Source organism: Drosophila obscura, unplaced genomic scaffold, assembly GCF_018151105.1.
Source record: "Drosophila obscura isolate BZ-5 IFL unplaced genomic scaffold, ASM1815110v1 contig_31, whole genome shotgun sequence".
Lineage (NCBI taxonomy): Eukaryota > Metazoa > Arthropoda > Insecta > Diptera > Drosophilidae > Drosophila > Drosophila obscura.
In genome coordinates, this window is record NW_024542819.1 from 1474469 (window position 1) to 1498182 (window position 23714).

Genomic DNA, 23714 nt, shown 5'->3' on the forward strand with positions numbered 1-23714 from the left:
AAAAAGTTAAAAACACCAGCTGTTTAAGCAAAATAAAAGGAAAATGCGGAGTGCAAAACTTTCACTACGAAAGAGAACGAACGTCATTATGACCACGCTTCAGTGTTTTCAAAACAGATATCTATTCCAATAAATTCTTCTCGTCAATGTTGGCCTCACTATCATTCAGCAACATGATTCGATTTTGCAAGAAATGTTTTGGTGAGGAATCACATTCACAACCATGAAAGTGAACAAATTTTCGGCCCTACCAAATTGTGTGAATCAGCTGTTTTTCATGGATGGTGCCAGTGTGAATCAGTGTTTCACATCTTTAAAAAATTCCCACCATTCGCCCGGGAAACGCTCAGTGTGCAGAGGGTATATAAACTCTTTTTATTGGTAACAAAAGGTACAGAAAGGGCTGAGTCTAGTAAGAATAGGGTAAAATGGAATTAGAATTAATATTGAATAAATTTGGATTTAATATGTTATTGTGTTATTGGGCAATTGTGTAGTCAGCGATTGCACCAGTGTTTTTCACCAGAAACCGCTGCAGATGGAGATGGGGATCGGGGCTCTGCTTGGTTTATTGTTGACGGCCTTGGGTCAATCATGGATTGATACTTCTTCCGGAGAATGAACGCAATAATCAATAGAACTTATATTGCTAGGGCAGCATAAGTAGCGATTTGTTGGTGCTGCACTGTTGAGATGGTGTGGCAGCATTTGTTGATTGATTGCCACTAATTGCTGGTGTATATCATCCCATTCTTGAAGATAGTCTGATGTCTGGTTCTCCAATTGTACAATTGTGCTGGCGAAGGGGATGTCGCTGGTAAGATTATGTCCCCAAATCGAGTGTAGATTGGTTTGACCTCGCTGATTGTTGTGCTGAAGGTGCTGATGCTTATTTCTGTATTGCGAGCAGTGCATCCAGGGGACAGTGAGAGTAAGCCAGTTCCTTCCAGTTGTTTGATTGACGGAGATCCGTTGCAAGCTGCCTGAAGTCTCATTGTAGAGTGTGTTGCAAAGATCCATTTATTTGCTTGCTGAATTTTGGACCACACCATGTCAGCCTTCGTGGGAGTCACTTCACATAAAGGTACTGTTTTATTGTCAAACAACTGAAACTCACGACGCTGAAGACCGTTTGATGATCAAAGCATATGAATTCTTCGTTGAGTAGTTTAAAGCAGCGTCGAAATTCTTCTGAGTAACCCATTTACAGTTATTATGGTCGTTTTGAGATTAAACAAGCTCCAACTTGTTATGTCCCAGACCGGTATTGGTATAATACTAAAAACTTCGAGCTGAACTATTGAAACTAAAGGTAGTTTCACCTTGAAAATGACGTGTCTGGCAGTCAGCGTTCCTTCGGCTCGGATGAGCCTGTATAATTGGATCACATTTAGTGTTGTGACAGGCAGCATTTGCTGGCAAGTGATCCCGTATTTGGTCTAGTTGCTCTCTTAATTTCTCAGGAGATACTAGCGTTGAACCTTAGGTATGACGAATTAGATGATCGCCGTGATATGTTCCGCTTTCTCGGCTGATGGCTGCCATCGTTGTCTTCGTTGGTTTGTAGTTCGGACATTACGGCTGACATGACTTGCATATCCATGTTGTTGTTGCATTGCATGTTGACGTCAGGTGCTGCGGTCAAAGGTTCACCGATCAGGAAGTGTCCTGGAGTAAACGTACTTGTATCCGTTGGATCTTTTGACATTGGAGTTATGGGTCGGGAATTGAGAATTGCTTCAATTTCGATTATGACTGTGTTCAGCTTCTCGAACGTCAAGGATGCTGTTTCTGTGGTTGTAATTAGCAGCCTTTTCGCTGATTTTACCGCAGCTACCCAGAGGCCGCCAAACGATGGGGCCCGAGGAGGAATGAATTTAAAATCCACTTGTTTTTTGATGCAATGATTTGTGATCAGAGCATGTGCCTTTTCGCCAAATATTGCTTCTTTCAATTCCTTTAGCTTGTTATTTGCGCCGACGAAATTTGTTGCGATGTCGCAATGAATAGTCTGGCACTTCCTACGTCTGTTAAGGAATCGCCGGGGTACTGCCAAGAATGCATCTGTGGCTGAGTCACTTACTAGCACCAGATGTACAGCCTTTGTGGAGAAGCAGCAGAATACGGCAATGTATGCTTTATCTGGCCATTTTCCTCGGATTTTATGGTGGATCATAATTGGGACACAGTAGTCAACGCCAGCATTAAGGAAAGGGCGTGCTTGCGTGACTCTTTGTGCTGGAAGATTGCTCATGATCGGGTGCATAAACTTTGGTCTGGTTCATCGAATACAGCTATGTGTGATGCTTCAAGCCATCGTCTTGTCGTTGATGATCAAATATTGTTCTCTTGCAAGTGCCCTTAATGCTTGGGCACCGCAATGCAGATTTTCCTCATGAAGTTCTCGCATAGTCATTTTGACTATTGGGTCGTTGCACGGTAGCAGGATTGGATGTCTTCTAGTCTTCCGCCAACTCGGATGAGTTCATCATGTCCTAGTATGGGAGATAATGAAATGAAATCATAGCGCGAGCCCAATTTAGTTCTCCTGCGCAAAGTGTCGTTGTAGCAGAAGCAAAACATGTACGCTACAATACGTTGTAGTTTGTTGACCGAGTTGCTGTGTCGGCTTGTATATATCTCTTCTCCAAGAGAGCTAGAAGCGATTGGCAAGCTGACATGCTTAGCCTTTCTCTCGACATTGCTGGGCTCAATGATGGGTGTTTTTGTCCATTTATCTCCTGATCTGTGCAAGAATAATGCTCCGTATAACCATAGGCTGTGATCCCCTAACTTGCTCGCTGGGATTCCTCTTGAAAGGACATTGGCTGCGTTGTTGGCTGATGAAACATGACGCCATGTAGTTGGTTAGTCAATGCCTGGATTTTGGCGATTCGATTTGCCACGAAGCTATGGTATGTGGACGCAAATGCTTTAAACCAGGACAGTACAACGGTGAAATCTGACCAGAAGCTTCCTGATACTGTGTCAAGGTTCATATGGAGATCCCTTCTAACTCGATTGGTGAGTTCGGCACTTAAAACTACAGAGCATAGTTCTAGACGTGGTAGGGATTGTTTGGCACTGGGTGCCACCCGAGATTTTGAGCGTAACAGTCGTACGGACACCTGCTTGATTTGGTATGTGGCTCGTTCGTACAGTTTAAGCTCCCACAGCTGATGCATAAATATTTTTGCCTTGCCTATCACTGGGGCAAAGAGACCCAGTGGGTCAAAGATTTGGGCCAATTCTGAGCACGCGACCCTTTTGGTGATGCGTGTTGCTTGGATTTTTATGGTTCGCCCTCGCTGTTGGTCTTGTTTTGGCATCCAAAAGAGACCCAGCGTTTTCACGTTGTATTGCTCTAATGTTTGACGTCGTTGACAACGTCCTCTTTGGGGATTCCTTGCAATAGCTGGTCGTTGTTGGAGCACCATTTTCGAAGTTTAAGGCCGAACGGTAGCAATATTTTATTAAGTTCTTGTTGAACTTGTATTGCTTCCTGAATGGTATTTGCGCCAGTGAGACAGTCGTCTACAGAGAAATCGTTCTTCAATGCAGCAGATCCAATAGGTAATCTGTTTTGGCTCCGAGTTGCCAAATGATCCAAACATTTCGTTGCCAGGAATGGAGCAGATGTGGTCCCATATGTAACTGTTTTTAAGCGACAGTACCTGATATCTGCAGATGGATTGTTTCTCCAGACTATCATCTGATGAAATTGATCCTCGGGATTTATCCACACTTGTCGGTACATTTTTTCGATGTCCGTTGTGAATACGTTCTTATGTGTACGAAAACGTAGTAGAATGGACATAAGTCACTCTGAACTGTGGATCCGGCATGCAGAATGTCGTTTAGAGACTTTCCGCTTGTTGATTTACATGATGCATCAAATACGACCCGTAACTTTGTGCTGGTGCCCTCAGGTCTGAGTTCACAGTGGTGTGGTATGAAGTAATGTGTCTCCGGCACTTGTTTTGCTGGGTCCAAGTCATTCATATTCATTCATGAATTCCACATAGCCTTTCCAGGTGTCTGGTGAAATCCATCGCTCTAATGCCAGGAATCTTTTCGTTGCAGTTTCCAAAGAACCCCCCAGGGCTGAAGAGTGTTCGGAAAATGGGAGTTTTACTAATAACTTACCATCCGATGCTGTTTGTAATTTCTGTATAAAGTGAGCTTCGCAATTTGCTTCGATTGGCGTAGGTGGTTTTTCTTCCGTCTCTAAGTTGTCCAGAGTCCAGAATTTTTCCATTAGCTCTTTGAGTCCGATTGCACAAATGGATGAGGAGTTGTGTGCAGATCTGATTTTTCCTGCCACAATCCATCCCAATTTTGTATTTTGCAGCAACGGGCCTCCTGAATTTGGCTGTTTTTGATCTGGGAGTAGTAGCGAATAATAGTGCTCTGCTCCGATGAGCATGTCGACTTTTCCCGGTTTATAGAAATCCGGATCTGCCAGTGGGTAATTGTTTGGTATGTTCAAGTTCATTTCGTCGAGTGCCTGCGCTGGTTGATCAGCAATTATCTGAGGTAGTACGAATGCTTAAATTCTTTGCGTAAATCCGCCGTGAAAGGATTTTATTAGAACATTTACTCGTGCTCTGCTGGTCTTTGACTGACCTCCAATTCCTTCGATGCGTAATGTTGTATCATTAAATTTTACTGACAACATTGATGCCATTCGTTCAGAGATCAGGTTGACCTGTGATCCTGAATCCAGCAAGGCTCTGAAATTGGCTCTCTGTCCATTGTTTGCTTCTACTGCTACTTTTACTGTAGCTAACAGGTTGTAACTATTGTTACTTGCTGCGCCAACCGTCGGTGCTCTTCCAACGTCACGAAATTTAACGTAATGATCGGTTTTGTATGCTTTCGATATTTTGGTGTCGATTTCGTTAAATCGATTGCATGCATCCTCGAGAGCCGCTTTTTATACCCGTACTCAAAAAAGAGTTAAGGGGTATATTAGATTTGTGGTAAAAGTGGATGTGTGTAACTCAGAGAAGGAAACGTTTCCGACCCCATAAAGTATATATATTCTTGATCAGCATCAATAGCCGAGTCGATAAAGCAATGTCTGTCCGTCTGTCTGTCTGTCCGTCTGACTGTCCGTCTTGTTGAGCGCCTAGATCTCAGAGACTATAAGAGCTAGAGAAACCAAGTTTGGGTTCCAGACTCATGTGATATCCCACTGCTACAAGTGTATTTCAAAATTTCGCCCCGCCCCCTTCCGCCAAACAAAGGACGAAAATCTGTAGCAGGCACATTTTTAAAGATACGATAAAACTAAAAAACGCAGTATCGTAGAGAATGCCCATATCTACCAGATTGCCGAATCTAAACTAGATCGGATCATAATTATAGCCAGAATGAAGAAATTCATTTTCAGTTTGTTCCCTCTCCTTCTCCAGCGCTGCTGACGCTACTGATTCTCTTTCTCGCTCGCACACTCTGCCGCGTTCCGTGCGCGAGCAACCCCTAGCGGAGGAGATGTAGAATCTACATGGTACATGTATAATCTACATGTTAGATGTAAAATATACATAATATATGTAGATTTAGATAACAGATGTAGCAAAAATATGTAAAATTTTTTTTTTTAATTCTAAAATTCTAAAAAATCATATGCTCAAAAATGTATATACTGACTGAGTACGGGTATAAGTAGAGTCGCGTCCCCAGAAGCGACTCGCACGTTCCTTCTCGTTTAGTTGGAAGTAGGTTATATTTTGCTTCCTTTCTGGAGAGTCTTTTTTGAAGTTCCTAATTATCTTTGAAATTTCATCTCCAATTTCTTGCTCATTTATTGCCTCTATGGCGGCAGCGTGTTCCTCCTTGTGTGAATCCATTTCGCCTCTTACTTATTACTATAAGTATTTATTTGCTTTTCAGCTGGATACGCTCCTATTCGCAACCGATGTTGGTCAAAGTAAAAGTACAGACGACGTACTGGATGGAGGTTTTGTGCTGGTGAAACGCACTTGTGATCTTGATATTATTAATCGTTGATCTAGTTGGCTGATGATCTGAAAGTGACAGATCTGCCAAATTGTTTTACTTATTGGTAGGAGATTCTACCGTAAGTATGTGGCTTGTTGCCAGTTTGTGTTGAAGAGTCTGACTGACTTCTTCAGTGTGATCTGCAGGTTGTATCCTTTTCCTCTCGCTTGTTGGACAGTTTGTAAGGGATTTCCTGCGTCGGGGTCACCAAATGTTAATGTGTGTTTGTGTGTGTCTGATTTGGTATGCATACGGTACATAAACCGTTTACAATTTTGTCGTCGTAACTAAAACTTGAACCAGTTGGACTGCGGAGAGCGTTTCCTACGGTGAGCAAATGAGGGTCTGAAGACACGGCGACAGCCTCTGATAATTGCAGATCTAGAGAACGAGTGAAAAGGCAGTGATGGTACTAATGGTAAAATGGAATTGGAATTAATATTGAATTAATTTAGATTTAATTTAATTTTTTAATTTAATCTTTACGAGAGCCTTCCTGATTGCACCGCTATTGAAGTCTAGTGGAATATGACCAATATAGCGATATTTTTAAAATAATTTGTGTACATATAAAATATCGATAGTTTTTTACTCAACAAATTTATTCGTTTATCTTGCGTATATTTCGGACTTATAAGTTTTGTTTGAACAAGTAATCAGCATAACTTACAGACTACAAAAATAAACGGCAAGAGAAATCTTGGAATCAATTTTCAATTACAGAAATTTCTAATAATTTACTAAGTGTATAGAGAAAATTTCGAATTCACACCTACAATCCATACGTGTTACGTGTACATATGTGTACGTATATATGTGTTTTCATATATTATTTGTTGATATTACCTGTTAGGTAGGTGAATATTTTTGTTTTATTTTTTTTTCTGTAATAATGGCAGTAGGTGCCATATTTTGTTTCAATATAATTTGCAAAAAAGGTTCCAATAATAGAAATTTTAGGTAATCAACTGCATTTTAAGTTTATTGAATGCTATGTGTTTCAAAACTAATTGTGACATACATTAATATTTACACATACATATGCATGTGTGTCTGCATACGCTGTATATACATACATACAAAAAAGGTTGATGGTCAGTTTTTTACTTTGTGCACAAATACTAGAAATTAGGCTCCATTTCATTTTCTACGCCAAGAAGAAAAGGGCATAACATATATTTTTACGCGGGTTTAAATAAAATGTAAGCTATTGGCAAAAATATATAATATAATACACATGTGAACTAAATGGAAATAATTAAAAATAAAAAACAGAAACGTTTGCAGAAGTTAGTTTTCCCTTTGACACTTAAAGCTGAATGCATGTACATATGTATGTACATTCGTACATATGTACATATGTCCCTGTTTTGTCCAGACCAAAAAAGTTAAAAGATGTTACGTTTAAATTAAATTGTAAAATGTGCTGTATAATTGCAAACCAAAGATATGCCAGATACCTTCATTTGAGCTGATATACCGGCCCATTTGGTATCGCATAATATCGTCGTTTTCCTTATATTATATTATATCATATCATTAAATCTTTTAGTGAAATCTATTTTAATATCTGTCGTCCTCGTTCGTTTTGAACTCCACACAGTCAAAATATTCTCTCTCGTATTACACTTTTGTGTTTAGAAATTTAGAATTAAACGGATGATCAAGTAGTAAAACCGTTAATATGGGAATGCCACAAAAAACTAGAGCTTTTTGCGAGTTTTTCCAAGTTCCCCGAAAAATCCGTGCATTGGATACATGAAATCCCTAGAGACTACATTATTCGGACAAGAAGAAAGAGTGGTGCGGAATGATACTTATAAGCACACTGGACCTGTTGTTCACTGTTGACTTACAGTTACCAGTTTTAGCATTTGCCAAAAGTTTTGCTCATTTTAATTTGGTCAAAGATGTGTATATTTCAATCATTCTGCAGTTTTATGTACTTTCTACCTTTTTTGGGTGGTTGGCTCTCTTAAGAAAATCATTGGGATGGACAGACAACCTTTCCAAGGCTGTAACACTTTTTATGAGTGAAAGTGCATTATCTGTCTGTTTAAGCAAATCTTTAACCAAAGTACTATAGTTTTTGAATCCAACCGAGTGAGCCCAACCACCGAAACATAGAATAAGCTACTAAACTTGGGTTAAGGAATGAATGAAGACTATTTGAAACCAATCTCAGGGATACTTTTAAAGTCAATTCAAAGCTGGAAAACCCCAAAAATTAGATCCATATCCATGTACTAATTGAACGAATCAAATCAATCTATTGATCTAGATACAACTGGTTCTGATGATCGCAAAATGACAATCGTATGCTGAAATATAAATGTGTATGCCACCGGTTCATGTACCAGTAACAAAATGTCGCCGCAATCGGTACTTGAACAAATTGGGCTTTCGTACTGATTTTATTTGGTAAAATGCGAGGTTTACCTTAGTAAAATGGCTATATGTGCACTGCTTTGAATGGAGTTTTTTTTCAGCACCTATTTTCTTGATTTATTTTATATTTTTATTTGGTTAGCTGCTTATAACTACAAAACAAAAAGGCATAAACAAAATCCATATACATTTTTTAAATACAAAAAAAAAAGTTTTGTATGTTTCACATAGAAAATGGTTATAACAGCAAAAACATATTTTGTATCGAAAAAAATTTCCAGGGAAAAAGTATTTAGAAAAATGAACTCTGTTAATAACACTACTCGACAAAACTGAACTTTTTTTTTCCTCAAGGATCCAAACCGACTTTTTCTGATAGATATGGGGCTTTAAAATTTTTTAAAGAATTATGGTTTTTTGTCTATGGCAGAACTTTTTTTTGAAGAATTTTTGAAGTCTGGTATTTTTTTTTTAAGTTATTTTCCGAGGTAGCGCTTGTTTTTTTCACATAACTCTAGTATCTTTTATCTGGTTGTTAAGAACTTTGCTATTTTGAAAAGTTAATTAAAACAGCTAGAAGTTAAGCCCAAATACTTTGTGATTTCAGCTTACCGTCTGGGAAATATAAAGCATTGAAATGCAAAAATTATGATTTTTGTGCGGTATTTTTTACGAAATTTTGACTTTAAAAACTCAGGAAAAGTCGAAAAAAATTATATCTTGTGTCCTCTATTCGCAACCTTCCAAAAGGTATTTTTTGTTCATTTTTTCCATATTTTAGGTTTGGTTAACGAATTTTAGCTCCAAAGTCTCTCCATAGATTTTAATGAGCGATACCTTAAACGACGCCAAATTAACGCACCTATACACAAAAAAATAGAGGACACAAGATATAATTTTTTTCGACTTTTCCTGAGTTTTTAAAGTCAAAATTTCGTAGAAAATACCGCACAAAAATCATAATTTTTGCATTTCAATGCTTTATATTTCCCAGACGGTAAGCTGTAATCACAAAGTGTTTGGGCTTAACTTCTATCTGGTTTAATTATCTTTTCAAAATAGCAAAGTTCTTTACAACCAGACGTAAGATACTACAGTTATATTAAAAAAACAAGCGCTACCTCTGAAAAAGCTTAAAAAAAATACCAGATTTAAAAAATTCTTCAAAAAAAAGTTCTGCCATAGAAAAAAAAAAATATCATCAAACCATTTCTTAGCCCCAAATCTTTAAGAAAAAGTTGGTTTTGTTCCTTGAGGAAAAATCGTGTTGACCAGTGTAATTAATAGAGTTGCCCTTATTCTCCTGAAGTTTCTGCAGCCTGCGGGGCATTGATCCTGCCAAGTTTTGTAGAGTTGATAGTTCAATCTTGGCCCATTCTGCAAGGATAGCTTTTTTTAAATCTTTCAAGGCATCGAACTGCCTTGTACATGCATAAACTTTTGCTGCAAGGATGCCCCCAGATCCTCAATGGGATTTAAGTCCGGACTCATTGCCGGCCACTTCATCCATGGAATGTTGTAGGTCTCGAAAAAACCCATTGTAGCCCGGGAAACATGAATCGGTGCATTATCTTGCTGGAATGTCCATTGGTCACCATGGAAAGGCTCAGCAAATGCAAGAAGTTCACTATCTAATAGTTGAATATAGGCTTGAGTGCCTTTAGCACTAAAGGTAGCCCATATCATAAGCGATCCACCGCCATGGTTCCGCTTGTGACAAGTTGCTCGTGGATGACGCGGATCCCTCCAGTATTTAAGATGGCCGTCTGGACCGTCTAAATTCAATTTTTTTTTCATCACTAAAAATTATATTTTCAAATACGACGTCCCAGAACTTGTGTTTTTCATAAAAAGCCATGCGCGCATCTTTATGCCGTTTAGTTAAACGGGGTTTGCCAACTTTGTTTTCAATCAAATTTTGTTTCCAGACTCATGTGATATCACACTGCCACAAGTGTATTTCAAAATTTCGCCCACCCCCCTTCCACAGCACAAAGGACGAAAATCTGTGGTAGGCACATTTTTAAAGATACGATAAAACGCTGTATCGTAGAGAATGACCATATCTACCAGACTGCCGAATCTGAATGAGATGGGATCATAAATTTAGCCAGAATGAAGAAATTAATTTTCAGTTGCTTCCCCCGCGTCCTCAGCCTGAGATACGCTGGATATATACGTGAAATATACGTACCAGACATGGCTATATCGACTCGGCTATTGGTGCTGATCAAGAATATATCTACTTCATAGAGTCTCTGCGTTTCACACATCCACTTTTACCACAAATACAATATACCCATTAACTCTTCGAGTACGGGTATAAAAAGCAAGGTTGCTTTAAAAAGGGCATTAACAATTTGTAAATGCCCAAAAAGATTCTCACAGCAAAATTTAAAAAATAAATGTTTCTGTATCAGTTTTATAGTGATCAATAACAATCTTACCACTGCGAACTATTTGTTGATTCACTGAAAAATGAACGGCATGAGCAGCAATGATGACTCAGTCGAGTGTCCTTTGTGTATGGAGCCGCTTGAAGTAGATGATCTGACTTTCTTTCCATGTACCTGCGGATATCAGGTAGTCATAACTACTACATAAATACATCTGTAAAAAATTATATAGAAATATATATACATTTATTTATAGATTTGTAGATTCTGCTGGCACAGAATCCGAACGGATGAGAACAAGTTGTGCCCGGCATGTCGAAAAGAATATCCTGAAAATCCTGCGGATTTTAAGCCATTATCACAAGAAGAAGTAAGTTCATTAACTTTAATAAAAGTTTTGAAAGAGTATAAATAACTAACATTTTTTTTAGATGATAGCTTTCAAGTCGCAAAAGCGTCAACGGGATCAACAACGAAAACACAAGATAACGGAGAATCGAAAACATTTGGCAAACGTACGAGTGGTTCAGCGAAACTTGGTATTTGTAGTGGGCTTACCACCTCGACTTGCGGATGCAGACGTATGTCACAACTTATTCTACAAAGCCTAAAAATTATTAAAAGGTATATTTTTTAGATATTAAAAAAGCACGAGTATTTTGGAAAATATGGGAAAATTCATAAAGTCGTAATAAACCCAAGTACAACATATGCTGGGGTGCAGGTAAGATTTGTCAGATTTGGAATTTTTTTTTTTGGTATACATTTTGTTATTCACTGCTGTATCCACACAAGCAGTCCAAAGCCCGGTGCTCAATGTTAAAGTACAAGAGTGGGCTCAAATCTGCTGGTACCTTGTATATACTGTGTATACAATGGGCGTGTTGACCAGGACAACTTGATCAGCGATCAATGATCGATATCGACATTATACATCTGCAATGTAGATTCTACATCTTCGCCTACATATTCTGCATAGAGCAGAGTGTGTGCGAGCGAGCGAGCGGTATCTCTTGATACTGCGATTTCAGTTTTCTCGTATATTAAAAATTGTGTATGCTACAGATATCGTCCTTTGTGGAAACGAAAAGGGGCAAGGCAAAATTTTGAAACAAACTTGACTCAGTGTGATACCACATGAGTCTGAAAACAAAATTTGGTTGCTCTAGCTCTTACAGTATCTGAGAACTAGACGAAAAACAAGAAGGACGGACAGACGTACGGACGGACGGATGGAAAGACAAACATTGCTATACCAAAAAGATCTCTTTCCTCATGAAGTCGTACATCATTCCAAATCAGCATGGTTTTATGCCGGGTAGATCAACGACCACTAATTTGGTTGCCTTCAGTAATTTTTGCACACATGCCTTTGAAGGGCACTCTCAGGTCGATATGGTGTACACTGACTTTGCTAAGGCTTTTGACAAAGTCTCCCACTTTGCCTTAGTAGCCAAGATGCATCGGTTGGGGATTCATTCGAGCCTGCTTAGTTGGTTCATGCCATATCTTGAGCAGCGAGAGTATGTTGTTTTGGTAAAAGGAAAGCAGTCGGACCCATATTTGGCTACTTCCGGCCTTCCACAGGGCCGTTGCTGTTTGCTATTTTAATCAATGACATATATCTCAGCATTCAAGCTTCTGAGCATTTGCTTTATGCTGATGATCTGAAAATCTTCCGTCCTATCAAAACTTAGGCGACAGTATCCGCCTTCACCGAGACCTGGATGCAGCTGTTCGTTGGTGCACACGTAATTCTCTCCCTCTCAAAATTAGCAAATGCCACTTTGCTAATATTTCCTACTATATGTATATACACTACTGCTCAAAAAAATAAGTATACGCTTATGAGATTTCTTTCACGTCTATTAAAACTTTTTTAACAAACATAAAGAAAAAATAAAATTAGTTTTTGGTTTGCTAACCTAAAGTAGATTATAAACATATTTTATCTTATAATTTTTCGCTTTAAATATAAAGTTTGTGATTGATTATATCTAAAAAACATAAATAAGGGGTGGTCAAAATAATAAGTGCAGCAATTCTACACAGCCAAAAACTAAAAGCAAATCAAAATTTTTTCACTTTTTTCTTATTATTAGTAATTCTACACAAGTATCTGGTATAGCCACCCTTATTTTCCATGACTGGCGATTGTTTTTGGCATACCAGCAATAAGTTTTCGCCAAGTCTCTAATGGAATTTCATACCAAGTTTTTGGGACAATTTGGGACACAATTCTTCGGAGTCTTGAGTCTTCAGCCTTGAGGTGTCAATATGTCATTACCAAACATATTTGGTTTTGTTTTGTCGCTCCATAATATATTATTCTACTTTTTAGACCCATCTAGCCTTGAGCATTGACCATTTTTTTCGCCAAATTGTTGGCTCCTTTTAAAAATTTTTCTCGGAGTACTGGAACTTTTCGTGCTATACGTCCTGATAAGTCTGAATATTGACGTCTTCGCGGAACGGTCTGAGATGATATTTTATTGCCAATTTGAGCCGAAATGTCTATATAAGACATGAACGCATCATTTTTTGCAAGACTGACGATGCGGGTATCCGCATGAAGATTTCTTCTTCCGTATTCGATTTTCAGTAAGAAATCTGAAATTTAAGGCATTCTTATCCAAATATACCAAGCTTCCAGAACTATTCGCAATTGTCCGCAGACTTTTCTCTAATATTTTAAGATTAAAGACAATCTTCATTTCTTCAGCAGAACAATGCATTTTTAGCAATTTTTTTTATCCCATGTATTTTAATATGCCATGAGTCAATAAAAACAATCAATCATTTGACCAAATCCTGATAAAATCCTTACAAATTTATTAATACCTCCAGTGTACTTATTATTTTGACCCCACCAAAAACGCTCGTCCAGAACAAATTTAAACTAAGAATGGAATTAAGGGTGCTCCCAACTTTAATTTTTATACCCGTACTCAAAAAGAGTTAAGGAGTATATTAGATTTGTGGTAAAAGTGGATGCGAGTAACGCAGAGAAGAAAATGATTCCGACCCCATAAAGTATATATATTCTTGATCAGCATCAATAGCCGATTTGATTTAGCCATGTCTGCCTGTCCGTCTGTCTGTCCGTCTGTCCGACTGTCCGTCTGTCCGTCCGTCCGTCTCGATGAGCGCCTAGATCTCAGAGACTATAAGACCTAGGGCAACCAAATTTGGTTTCCAGACTCATGTGATATCCCACTGCTACAAGTGTATTTCAAAATTTCGCCCCGCCCCCTTCCGCCACCACAAAGGACGAAAATCTGTTGCAGGCACATTTTCAAAGATACGATACGTAGAGAATGACCAAATCTACCAGATTGCCGAATCTGAATCAGATTGAAATTCAAAGAAATTATCAAAATAATGAGCGATTTATTTTTAAGTATGGAAAACGGTGTATTTGGGAGTTTCACTACAAGCACCCAATTGTTTATGGAGCTTGTTAAGGAGGAGTCCGTGTTGCTCATATTTAAACATTAAATTGAATTTACTTTTTGACAGTTTTTTGCTGTCGTAAAAATACTAGACAGAATACGGCAACACCTGCCAATGATGCGGCCGCATCATTGTCGTCTTCTATCCAAGGGTCCTTATGGGCATCATTGTCGCATGTTCCATTTAACGGAAAAATCCAATGATGCGGCCCGGCGTAAAAAGACTATTACAGATGTAGCAAAAATGTAAAATATTTTTAAATTCTACATAAATATAAGCTCACAAATTTATGTACTGACTGAGTACGGGTATAAAAGTAGAGTCGCGTTCATAAAAGCGACTCACACGTTCTTTCTCGTTTTTGATTAAAATGTTTGGCCATACTTTAATCTTTTAAAATATAAACAATTGGAAGTCATACATTCAAAAACATTCGAGATATTTCATAATATATCAGCACGATGCCCCTGTACTTAATATTTTGACCAGTAGTGTACAGTTTATTCGCGGTCATAATAATAAAAGTGCTACTATTGGATTTACATATTGCCCTGTTTTCAGCTATTCTTTCCACAATCAAATTTGTTTCATTACACGAGCAACCATCCAGCATTTCTGTGGTTTATTATAAAGTTATAGTAGCGTGTCCTTTTTCTTTCCGATATATTTCGACTTTTTCGCTAAACATCACCATTTCATTACAGTCAAAATAATAGAAGTGCCTCGTTTCACAAGGAAAGTCGAGGTGCCAAAATATTATTGGTTGTTTAGCCATTGTGATCAACATTTATATTAAATAAGAACCGTAAGGCAAAACCAGCTATTAACGAAGCTATTAGGCGAAATATCAGTACATCAACTATTACGACAGGCGAGGTTCTAAAATACTTGGATACTTTTGGAGTCCTAAAAAAATTGTATTTTGAAATTAGTATTGAAAAATTAAAAGAATATCTGTGGATTTGATCGTCCCAGAAGGACAACGATCCCAAGGACAGCCACAATCGATTAGTGCACTCTTTCACATGGTATACAGGCAAAAAATGTATCGTTATAATTTTTCGCTTTTTCTTTATGCTTAATTTTCCTTCGCGTGCACCCTTTTTGCATGGTCACAAAAATAGCACATTTTGATGAAGCGGCAGCTAATTTCGAGTAAAAAGTTGTTTTCGCAGATTTCTTTGTTTGACTTTCAATATTTCGGTAACGAATTGATATTATTTATCGAAAACGTTCTAAAATGGGTCTTGGAAGTCATTGCTCAATTGAAAAAAGGAAGATTATATTCACACTAAGTGTCTGAACGTCTGAAATAGCCGAAATAATGAAATGCTCCAGGAAGATGGTGTACAACGGACTTTAATTACTGAAGTAAGGCCCAACTTATTTGAATGATAAAAAAAAATCGTTAGAAAAAGCCAAGAAAAACGGATTCTATGACGGATAGGCTCATAGTGCGGAAGAGCAAAGCGGATCCTTTTAAATCCTCCCGAAAGACTTTGAAGGAAATAATGATGAATGTGGTATGGATGTGTCAAGGAGACTAGTGGCTAGAAGACTGAACGAAGCTTCGCTCTTTGGACGTATCAGCAGGAAGAAGCCACTCCTTTCAAAACGAAACATCAAACAAAGATTGAGTTTCGCACGGACCCTCCGAGATAAGAGTATGAATTATTGGAAAAATGTGCTATGGAGCGATGAAACTAAGATAAATAAAGTAGGACTCGATGGCAAAACATTTGTTCGTCGTCCAGAAGGCCAAGCCCTTAACCCCAGGTACACAATGAAGACCGTGAAGCACGGTGGCGGATGCATTATGTGCTGGGGTTAATTTTGCTTGATCGTTTCATGTCTGCGGATATTCTCAAAAATCAAATGGAACATTTCAGAATATTCCTGTGAAACGGATATTTCAACACGATAACGACCCAAAGCCCACATCTGGCGTTAAAAAGTGGTTGAAGGACGAATCCGTCGAAGTTCTGGAGTGGCCGGCTCAAAGCCCTGACCTAAATCCAATAGAAAATCTATGGAATTAAGTTAAGGTCATGATATCCAGAAAAAATTTGACAATCTTGACAATTTCTGGACAGGTGTCAGAGAAGCTTGGAACTCCATTCCGAAGGAGAGATGTCAAAATCTTGTGGAAAGTATGTGCCGGAAATGTAACGCCGTTATTGAAAATCGTGGATATTCAACTAAAAATTAAATTTTTCAAACAATTATAGCTTTTGAGCTTATTTTCTATGAATTATTGGCAACATTTTGAAATTGTGCTATTTCTTTGACCGCCCATATTTCGCTATTTTTATACCCGTACTCAAAAAGAGTTAAGGGGTATATTGTATTTGTGGTAAAAGTGGATGTGTGTAACGCAGAGAAGGAAACGTTTCCGACCCCATAAAGTATATATATTCTTGATCAGCATCAATAGCCGAGTCGATATAGCCATGTCTGTCTGTCCGTCTGTCCGTCTGTCTGTCTGTCTGTCTGTCTGTCTGTCTGTCTGTCCGTCTTGTTGAGCGCCTAGATCTCAGAGACTATAAGAGCTAGGGCAACCAAATTTGATTTCCAGACTCATGTGATATCACACTGCTACAAGTGTATTTCAAAATTTCGCCCCGCCTCCTTCCGCCCCCACAAAGGACGAAAATCTGTGGCAGGCACAATTTTAAAGAAACGATAAAACTAAAAACGCAGTATCGTAGAGAATGACCATATCTACCAGACTGCCGAATCTGAATCAGATCGGATCATAATTATAGCCAGAATGAAGAAATTAATTTTCAGTTGCTTCCCCTCCCCCTCCCGCCGAGACAACACAACTCATTTTCCTTCTCGCTCGCACACTCTGCCGCGTTCAGTGCGCGAGCAACCCCTAGCGGAGGAGATGTAGAATATGAATGGAACATGTACAATCTACATGTTAGATGTATAATAGACATTTTATATGTAGATGTAGATAGCATATGTAGCAAAAAAATGTAAAATGTAAAATTTTTTTTTTTTTTCGAAAATTCTAAAAAATCATAAGCTCAAAAGTGTATGTATATACTGACTGAGTACGGGTATAAGTAGAGTCGTGTCCCCAGAAACGACTCACACGTTCCTTCTCGTTTAATTTGTATCTCTTTTTTTTACAAAAATTTTTAAAATTTTTCTTTATGAATTAATTAGTTAATAAGTTAAGCTATGAATGGCCAAATTTTTTATTTTAAACAATTTTTTTTTAAATTAAAAATAGCATTCCATAAATTGAATATTTTTGTGTGCTATTTATATGACCACGGATGTATATTCTTGATCAGCATCAATAGGCGAATCGATATAGCCATGTCTGTCTGTCCGTCTTGATGAGCGCCTAGTTCTCAGAGACTATAAGAGCTAGAGCAACCAAATTTTGTTTCCAGACTTATGTTTTATCATTCTGCTATGACTGTATTTTTTAAAGTTCGCCCCGCCACCGCAAAGGTCCAAAATCTGTGGCTTAAGATAGAAGAAAACGAAAAACGCAGTATCGTAGAGAATGACCATATATACCAGACTGCCGAATCTGGATCAGATCGGATAAAGAAATAAATTTGTAGTGGCTAAGCTACCCCCTGCAGCGCTATTCATTCTCTCTGACAAACTTTCCCTAGTACAGTGTGCGTCCTTTGGCGGAGGTGCAAGAAGAAAGATGTAGATGACAGATGAAGCAAACGAATGTAAACCGATAAAATATTTTCAATTTCCACTGATTACGGGTATAAAGAGCCACGGCCACAGCAGCGACTCACAACGTTCGCTCTCGTTTTCTTATATGATATGAAATAATTGATTTTTCAAATCTATATTTTTATCACCGCTTTGTGATCTTCGTCGCTGAAATTTGGTAGCAAAAATAGCCACAACTCTCGTTTTTCAGGAAGAAGCGTATAGCTTATAATCTTGAGTCCTCAGACCATGTTTCCGAGGATCTAGGGCTCCTGAATGAGGACGATATCGGCTCCACCCTTGGATAGGTGGAGCAGTAGGGCAGCGCATGCTGCCTTACAATGGTGGAGATTGATCTGCAGAAATCTCAGGGACATCCATAGATTCTGTCTCCACCAATTTAGTATCGGCGTCAGCGTCGTCAGTGATGCATTCACGACAAAACGCCTCAAAGACTCATTCACGTCGAGTTCAGCTCGTCGTCGGGTGCTTCGATCTCCGAGGCAACGTTCTTCACAGCTGTTTCCGTATAATATTGGTGACTGAACTGAAGCCTTGTTGAGTATGACTACCGCCTGGTTCATTGGTTCTTGTGTTGCCTTAGCATTTTTGCTTGCACTTTTTCCTTATATATAATGGTTAATATTCGGCTAAATCAATTCTACTTGTTGATTTTAAATATTTTTTTGACTTTAAGGGTCCATCAGCATCTGCCTATGTTACCTACGTTCACAATGCAGATGCACTTCGGGCTATACAAAGTGTTAATAACATTATGATAGATGGTCGCCTCATTAAAACCAGCTTGGGGACAACAAAGTACTGTAGCCATTTCATGAAAAACCAACAATGTCCCAAAGGTGATTGCATGTACTTGCACGAACTGGGAGATCCCGAAGCCAGTTTTACAAAAGAGGTTTGATATACTTATTTAGAATTTTGAAATATCTATGAACATTATACGTTTTTTTTTAAGCAAATGCATCAGGGAAAGCACCAAGAGTACGAAAAACGCTTACATGATGCTCTTACTGCATCTTTTGGACAGAATTCACCAGGATCTGTAAACTGTAATGGAACTCCAAAGACAAATGGTAATTATATAAAAAAAAATATTGACTGTTAATATACATGTATTCATAATTAGCTTCGATTACGACGGCGTCTTCAGCCACACCTTCGTCATCTGTGTCGGCTGCAAGTATTGCTTCTAGTTCAGTAAATGTTCAGCAAAAAGAAGCTTGGCCTAGTTTATCCGTCTCGCCTATTAATGGAAAAGAGTCTACTTCAAGCACAAACAACACTAATGGAAAAAATAAAAAAGACAAGTTTCGAAATGAAAAAATCCGACACGAAAAAGTCAAATCAAAAAATAAAAATAGTGTAAGCTCAACTTCGAATACATCAAACAAGGAAAACTTTATTCCAGATGCAAGAGATATTGAAACACTTACATCGACAATTGCGGATAAAATTATTTCAACGAAAACAAATTCAAACATCTCATCCAATCTATCAAGAACAGATAGAAATAAAGACAAAGAGTCTTACCATGAGCCTATTTCTAATGAACAAAATCAAAATAAACAAAATGTTAAAATTTCACAAACAAAAAACGAGGCCGAGTGCGTAAAAGACAAGGATAATTCTTTTAAACTGAAAAAAATTGAAAGTTTTGATACCATTTCACAACAAAATAGATCGGGTTCTAGCGTTCAAAGGTCGCCGAGTTCTTGTAGCGAAAATAGTGAAGGGCATGTCTCAGAAAGCAGCGTGAGTGAAAAGAGTTCACCTGTTGATTATCAGGAGAGCGAGTGCAATATTTCTAGTTCTGAAACATACCAAGAGAATATAAAGAATGTAGAAAGCATCAATAAAAATAAGAAGTCTATGAATGTCGACGGTAAAACAGGATCAGAATTTAAAACTGTAGTAAACGAAAATTTATGCTCAGCTGTTAGCAACAATATTAATAATGGGCTTCATTTACCACAAAGTCCATTGCATCCACCAGATAACGGGAACCAATTGTCCGGTATGAAAATATAACAAAATATAAAAGTATAATTTATAATGATTTAATATTTATTTCAGATGAGGTTTCCAAGCTAAACATTTTCGATGATACAATCAGTTTTTTTTCGTCATCAGCAGCATTCCAGCAAACTCCAATATTAAAAAATAAAATAGAAGTGGAAATGCGGCAGTCTCATTTGCCTGATTTAATCAATGGTAAGACTTGTGTTATTTTATTGGACTCCATGAAATATTTATGAAAAAGTATCAACATTTCTGTCGGTTCATCTACCTTCCGTCTTCCGTCACCATATCAAAAAGCTTCTAGAACGATTTATTCTGCAATATTTATCCAAAAAGCCAATAATACATATATTCTCGAAAGATTGTTGGGCCTGATCCACATAACTGAAATAGGAAAACAGGTGCGGAACACTTGGGTGTGAAAAATAAAATCTTGTATTTAAAGCTAGTAAGCACTGACAGCAGAGCCGAATGTACATACGTGTATAAATTGAATTTGAAGGATGCCGATTTGAAGGAATATCTTATAAACTTAACATTTCTAAAGAATTCTGCTAATTCCTTTTGGATTTCGCATGTCGTAAGGAGGAAATAAATGGCAGCATGTTGAAAAGATGCAGACATTCATACGTATACTATCTACCGTATTTCTTTTAATCCTTGTTTTGCATCTTTAACATCTTTAACATCTCTAACATCTTTCCAATTGGTACAGTCGGATGTTAAATTAAAATTTGATCATGTGCCCAAAGTAAAAAGCTTCGAGGCATATTCACCAAATTTGCGGGGGTTGATGTATAACTTGCAGTTTAAAATATTCAACATGACATGCAATCTTTACACAATGTCGTTATGCACTCTATTTATACCCATACTCAAAAAGAGTTAAGGGGTATATTGTATTTGTGGTAAAAGTGGATGTGTGTAACGCAGAGAAGGAAACGTTTGCGACCCCATAAAGTATATATATTCTTGATCAGCATCAATAGCCGAGTCGATATACCCATGTCTGTCTGTCCGCCTGTCTGCCTGTCTGTCCGTCTTGTTGAGCGCCTAGATCTCAGAGACTATAAGAGCTAGGGCAACCAAATTGGGTTTCCAGACTCATGTGATATCACACTGCTACAGGTGTATTTCAAAATTTCGCCCGCCCCCACAAAAGGACGAAAATCGATAAAACTTAAAACAGTATCGTAGAGAATGACCATATCTACCAGAATGCCGAATCTTAATCAGATCGGATCATAATTATAGCCAGAATGAAGAAATTGACTTTAAGTTGCTTCCCCCGCCTCCTTCAACAAAAGAACCGCTACTCATTCACTTTCTCGGTCGCACACTCTGCCTCGTTATATACGCGAGCGCCCTCTAGCGGAGGAGATGTAGAATATTCATTGTAGATGTAGATGACAGATGTAGCAAAAAAATGTAAAATGCAAAATTTTTTTTTAATTCTAGAATTTAAAAAAATTAAAGGTCAAAAATGTATATTCTGACTGAGTATAAGTAGAGTCGCTTCCCCAGAAGCGACGCACACGTTCCTTCTCGTTATTGTTGCAGTAATTTCTAAAAGAATGTCCGGGATGAATTTTTCTTCGTTTTTATACCCGTACTCAAAAAAGAGTTAAGGGGTATATTCGATTTGTGGTAAAAGTGGATGTGTGCAACGCAGAGAAGGAAACTTTTCCGGCCCCATAATGTATATATGTATTAGGGCAGCGCTTATTTTCGAAATTTCTGAATTTCAAAGGTCTCAGGGTCTTAAAATGTTCCTTTTGTTATGAAACAATAAAATAAAAAGTTTAAGCCCGATTGGAATACGTTTAGAGGTGCAGACTTGAGGTCAAAGTTAAAAAAAATACGATATTTTGACAATGTTTGTATGGAAGCTATACCTTATATCGCTCTGATCGGACTGATTTTTTTATATGATTTTAAATATGAGAATATAACTCTTCTCCAATCTCAATTGGTTAATATTTAAGCCCACAAAAAATAGTTAAAGCACGAAATTTGTACACCTAGCGACAAAAAACAGCCGCTCCCGGATATTTCATGCATTTGTGACTTCTCTAGCCGGTGGTTTTGGCAAATGTTATCCTATTCCTTTAATTTGTATTTCTTTTTGTTGCTAAATCATTTTAAAACGAAAGTATATACTAAGTTTATTATTTCATGGTCATATACTTAAAAAAAGGATTTTTAGTATCACATGTTTGTAACGCTTTTTAAAAAATATTGACCCAGCGGAAGAAAAAATTAAATAATTAAAAAAATTAAATATTAACCAATTGAGTTGAAATTGTTGGAGAAGAGTTATATTCTCATATTTTAAATCATATAAAAAAAATCAGTCCGATCAGAGCGATATAAGGTATAGCTTCCATACAAACATTGTCAAAATATCGTATTTTTTGAACTTTGACCTCAAGTCTGCACCTCTAAACGTATTCCAATCGGGCTTAAACTTTTTATTTTATTGTTTCATAACAAAAGGAACATTTAAAGACCCTGAGACCTTTGAAATTCAGAAATTTCGAAAATAAGCGCCGCCCTAATATGTATATATTCTTGATCAGAGTTGGGTAAAGAGTGTTCACTTTAGGGAACAAGTTCAGTTGCTCACTTTTAAGTGAGTGAACAACTCACTCACTTTGTTCAGTTGTTCACTCAGTTCAATGCTTTTTTTTCAAACATTTGTTAATTTTTCCCAGTTTATTTTTGTGGTACATTCGAAATACATACATATAGATGTACATATGTATGAATAAGTATGTGTAGCAAAACCCCTCACCCAAATATTAAAGAATATCGGATAACAATACTTTATGTAAGAATATTTGATTAAGAAAATGAAAAAAAAGAGTTTATTCATGTATTTCAATACGGTAGGAATATTTAGTAAAAAATAAGACGAAAAAATAATACAAAAGAAGAATATATTTCTATACGGCATGTAGAGATCATTATTCATGGATAAAACAAGCTTAGAGCTCAAGCTCTTCTTGACTTCCACAGATCAAAGGATCATCAGTCCTATTTAGGCATTCCTCTGACAGATATCTATCCACCTATTTAATCGCAGCTGACATGTCGTTGCATGGTTTCGATGACTTTAAATAAATTATCGTACTCCTCCCACAAGTCATTATTCCCAGTTTCCTCCTCCACTACGTTGCTATTAGGTTTTCCAGTTTCCGTTGGAAAATCAAAACTATTTTCAATGACTTTAGCCTTAAAAGATTCAATTGCTGCCTCCAAGTTAAGCTTTGATCGAAAAGCCATTTCACCTTGTAGCTCCTCAACAACCAACAAAACCGGTTCATTAGAACAATTTTCACCAATTTTTTTCCATTTTTAAAATCAATAAATTGCTGAGAATAATGACTTTCGAAAGAGTGACATTTTTCTCCGAAGAAATTTCTAATGTTACTTGATAGAAAGGTTTTATCACCGGCAACAAATCTTCAATTACACTACTCGACACGATTTTTCCTCAAGGAACAAAACTAACTTTTTCTTAAAGATTTGGGGCTTAGATGATTTTTTTGTTTTTTCTATGGCAGAATTTTTTATTAAAGAATTTTTGAAAACTGGTATTTTTTTTAAAGCTTTTTTCAGAGGTAGCGCTTGTTTTTTTCACATAACTCTAGTATCTTACGTCTGGTTGTTAAGAACTTTTCTATTTTGAAAAGATAATTAAAACAGCTAGAAGTTAAGCCCAAACACTTTGTG

At 37.4% G+C, this 23714-nt stretch overlaps 1 protein-coding gene across 3 annotated transcripts in view; it reads left to right on the top strand.

Annotated features, from left to right (window-relative positions):
* The first annotated feature begins 6614 nt into the window (after window positions 1-6614).
* The window catches only part of LOC111078311, a 45933-nt gene continuing 28833 nt past the window's right edge, over window positions 6615-23714 (top strand). The window contains exons 1-9 of one of the 3 annotated variants that reach the window (XM_041594684.1): window positions 6615-6859; window positions 10815-10977; window positions 11047-11160; window positions 11222-11371; window positions 11428-11514; window positions 18637-18855; window positions 18916-19033; window positions 19087-19974; window positions 20034-20171. In XM_041594684.1, coding sequence (XP_041450618.1) covers window positions 10873-10977; window positions 11047-11160; window positions 11222-11371; window positions 11428-11514; window positions 18637-18855; window positions 18916-19033; window positions 19087-19974; window positions 20034-20171 — 1819 coding nt within the window. In that variant the 5' untranslated portion in view covers window positions 6615-6859; window positions 10815-10872. The remainder of the gene's footprint in view (window positions 6860-10814; window positions 10978-11046; window positions 11161-11221; window positions 11372-11427; window positions 11515-18636; window positions 18856-18915; window positions 19034-19086; window positions 19975-20033; window positions 20172-23714) is intronic. The other 2 variants (XM_022372923.2, XM_022372924.2) reach the window with 2 other exon arrangements.